The sequence below is a fragment of the Clupea harengus genome, chromosome 17 (genome assembly GCF_900700415.2).
Source record: "Clupea harengus chromosome 17, Ch_v2.0.2, whole genome shotgun sequence".
NCBI lineage: Eukaryota > Metazoa > Chordata > Actinopteri > Clupeiformes > Clupeidae > Clupea > Clupea harengus.
In genome coordinates, this window is record NC_045168.1 from 7,389,342 (window position 1) to 7,391,721 (window position 2,380).

General features: G+C 51.1%; 1 protein-coding gene across 1 annotated transcript in view; it reads left to right on the forward strand.

Moving 5' to 3' along the window:
- Nucleotides 1-1,741: 1,741 nt before the first annotated feature.
- The window catches only part of kcnh2b (potassium voltage-gated channel, subfamily H (eag-related), member 2b), a 55,412-nt gene continuing 54,773 nt past the window's right edge, over nt 1,742-2,380 (forward strand). The window contains exon 1 of the mRNA XM_042710309.1: nt 1,742-2,380. This exon is cut by the window's right edge and continues 6 nt beyond it. Coding sequence (XP_042566243.1) covers nt 2,270-2,380 — 111 coding nt within the window. The 5' untranslated portion in view covers nt 1,742-2,269.

Consider the following 2,380-nt stretch of genomic DNA (forward strand, 5'->3'; position numbering starts at 1 on the left):
AGAGAGAGAGAGAGACAGAGAGAGAGAGAGAGAGAGAGACAGACAGAAAGAGAGAGAGGGAGAGAGAGAAAGAGAGAGAGAGGGCGATATGCTGCACCACACAGTGCTTTTGTATGCGGTACACAGGCAGAAAAATAATAAAATGAGTGACAGTTTTTTCCCCCCTGTTGCTGGCGTTCAGGGCTTTCCTTTTTGTTCTAGTTCCCAGTGCTTTTGCAAGAGTGTCGTCATGAAAACGCACTTGATTAGTATAACAGGGGAGTTAGATTAATCACATATTTCAGGACACCTTTTCTGACACAACAGAACCCAATCGTAGAGCATGTTGTAAAAGTATTAATTTCTGTTTAGAATATGTCAAATTTGCCATGTCTCCCTCAAAACAGCTTGGGTGAGAGATTGCCCTTGTGAGGAAGGAGGTGTTTTCTGTTTGGCCGTAGGGTAAATAACTGTAACACATACAGTACACACACACACACACACACACACACATACGCACACACACACAAACACACGCACAAACACACAAACACACACACACACACCGTGGGGTAAATTACAGTAATCAAAGCACAAGAATTGGAGCCTGGGGTAAGAGGTGTTAGGTTTGATCAAGTGTGTGTTTGGGGGTGGGGGGGGTGGCAGCCAATAGCAATTACAGATGATCATGGGGAGGGGGGGCAGAGAGAGGGATGGAGGAAGAGAGAGATGGACAGAGAGAGAGAGAGAGAATAGGAGGATGAAGCAATGATTTGTTCTTTTTTTGTGAGTACCCATAGATTTCTGGGATTGGCCAATGTTTTCTTATATTTGCTCTTCTCTTCTTAGGTGAGAGAGCTCTATTTCCAAGTAAAGAAAAAAACACCTTGTGCCAAACTGTCCACAAATTGTTTGTGCAACGCAAGGGAACATAGGTTCTCTCTCTGTCTCAGTCTATCTCAATTCAATTCTGTGTCACTTTATTATGTTCAACACAAGGCAACATAAGTTCTCTCTCTGTGTCAGTCTATCTCAATTCAAATCTATGTCACTTTATTGGCATGGCTCCCAACCTAAAGTGTTGCCCAAAGTGCAGAATGACAATTATAAAAAATTGCTTGCGTAATAAGGCAACTGCCGGATGGCTAAGGATGGAGAGCACTAGGGAAGAAAACACGGTCAGATCTTTAGTGTGTGTCCAATCCTGAAGTAGGGTAGAGAGAGGGGGGGGACAAGAGGAGTGTGTGTGTGTGTGTGTGTGTGTGTGTGTGTGTGTGTGTGTGTGTGTGTGTGTGTGTGTGTGTGTGTGTGTGTGTGTGTGTGTGTGTGTGTGTGTGTGTGTGTGTGTGTGTGTGTATAGGAGTGGGGAGGGGAATTCGAGAGGTTGAGACTAAAGAGGCAGAGAGTTTCGTTGGAGAGCCTGAGAGCAGAGAGGGAGAAAGAGGGAGACAGATAGAGAAAGAGGGAGAGAGAGAGGGAAAGAGAGAGAGAGAGAAATGAGGCAGAGAGACTGAGACAGAGAGAGACAGAGATAGGTAGGGGAAGAGGGAGAGAGGGAGTGAGAACCACAGAGAGAGAGAAAGAGAGCAGGAGGCAGGGAGAGAGAGTCAGAGAGAGTCAGAGAGAGGGAGTGAGAGAGTCAGAGAGAGGGAGTGAGAGAATAAGAGGGAGGCAGGGAGAGAGGAAGGGGAACAGAGAGAGAGAAAGAGAGAGGGAAAGGGGGAGAGGGAGAGAAAGAGGGGGAGAGGGAGACGGAGACAGCGAGGCAGGGGGAGGGAGAGAGAGGGAAAGAGAGAGGGAGGCAGGGAGAGGTAGAGTTAGACGGGGGAGCGTCAGCACACTCAGAGTGTCTCTGGCTGCTGCTCGTGGGCAGAAGCATCACAGCTGTGCCCGTCTGTCCGGACTCCACTCCTCCTCTCTCTCTCTCTCTCTCTCTCTCTCTCTCTCTCTCTCTCTCTCTCTCTCTCTATCTCTCTCTCTCTTTCTCTCTCTCTGTTTCTTTCTCTTTCCTCTACTCTGTCCTCTCCTCTCTCTCCTCTCCACCCGGAGAGAGGGGGGCGAGACCCCGGCGTGCTGTGCTCAGGAGGTCATCTTGCTGTCTGGGTGTTGTGTCGGCGCTGGCATTGGCATTCGGAGGGGTTGGCGGAGGCCAGTGTCGCGAGGGGCTGCCGCGGTGGCACGTGGGACTGTGGGACAGGGTCAGGGGTGCGCGGTGGCGGCGGGAGGGGTGGGGTGCTCCCGAGGTCGGGATGCCCCGAGCGGCACCCGCTGCTCGTGGGGCAGCGAGCAGATGATGAGCGAGATGTCGCTGACTGGGCGCGACAGCATCACCCATGAGGGGGCAGGGGAGCGCAGGAACACACGCGTCCAGCGTGCCGTCCGGATCTCCAGCATCGTCGCA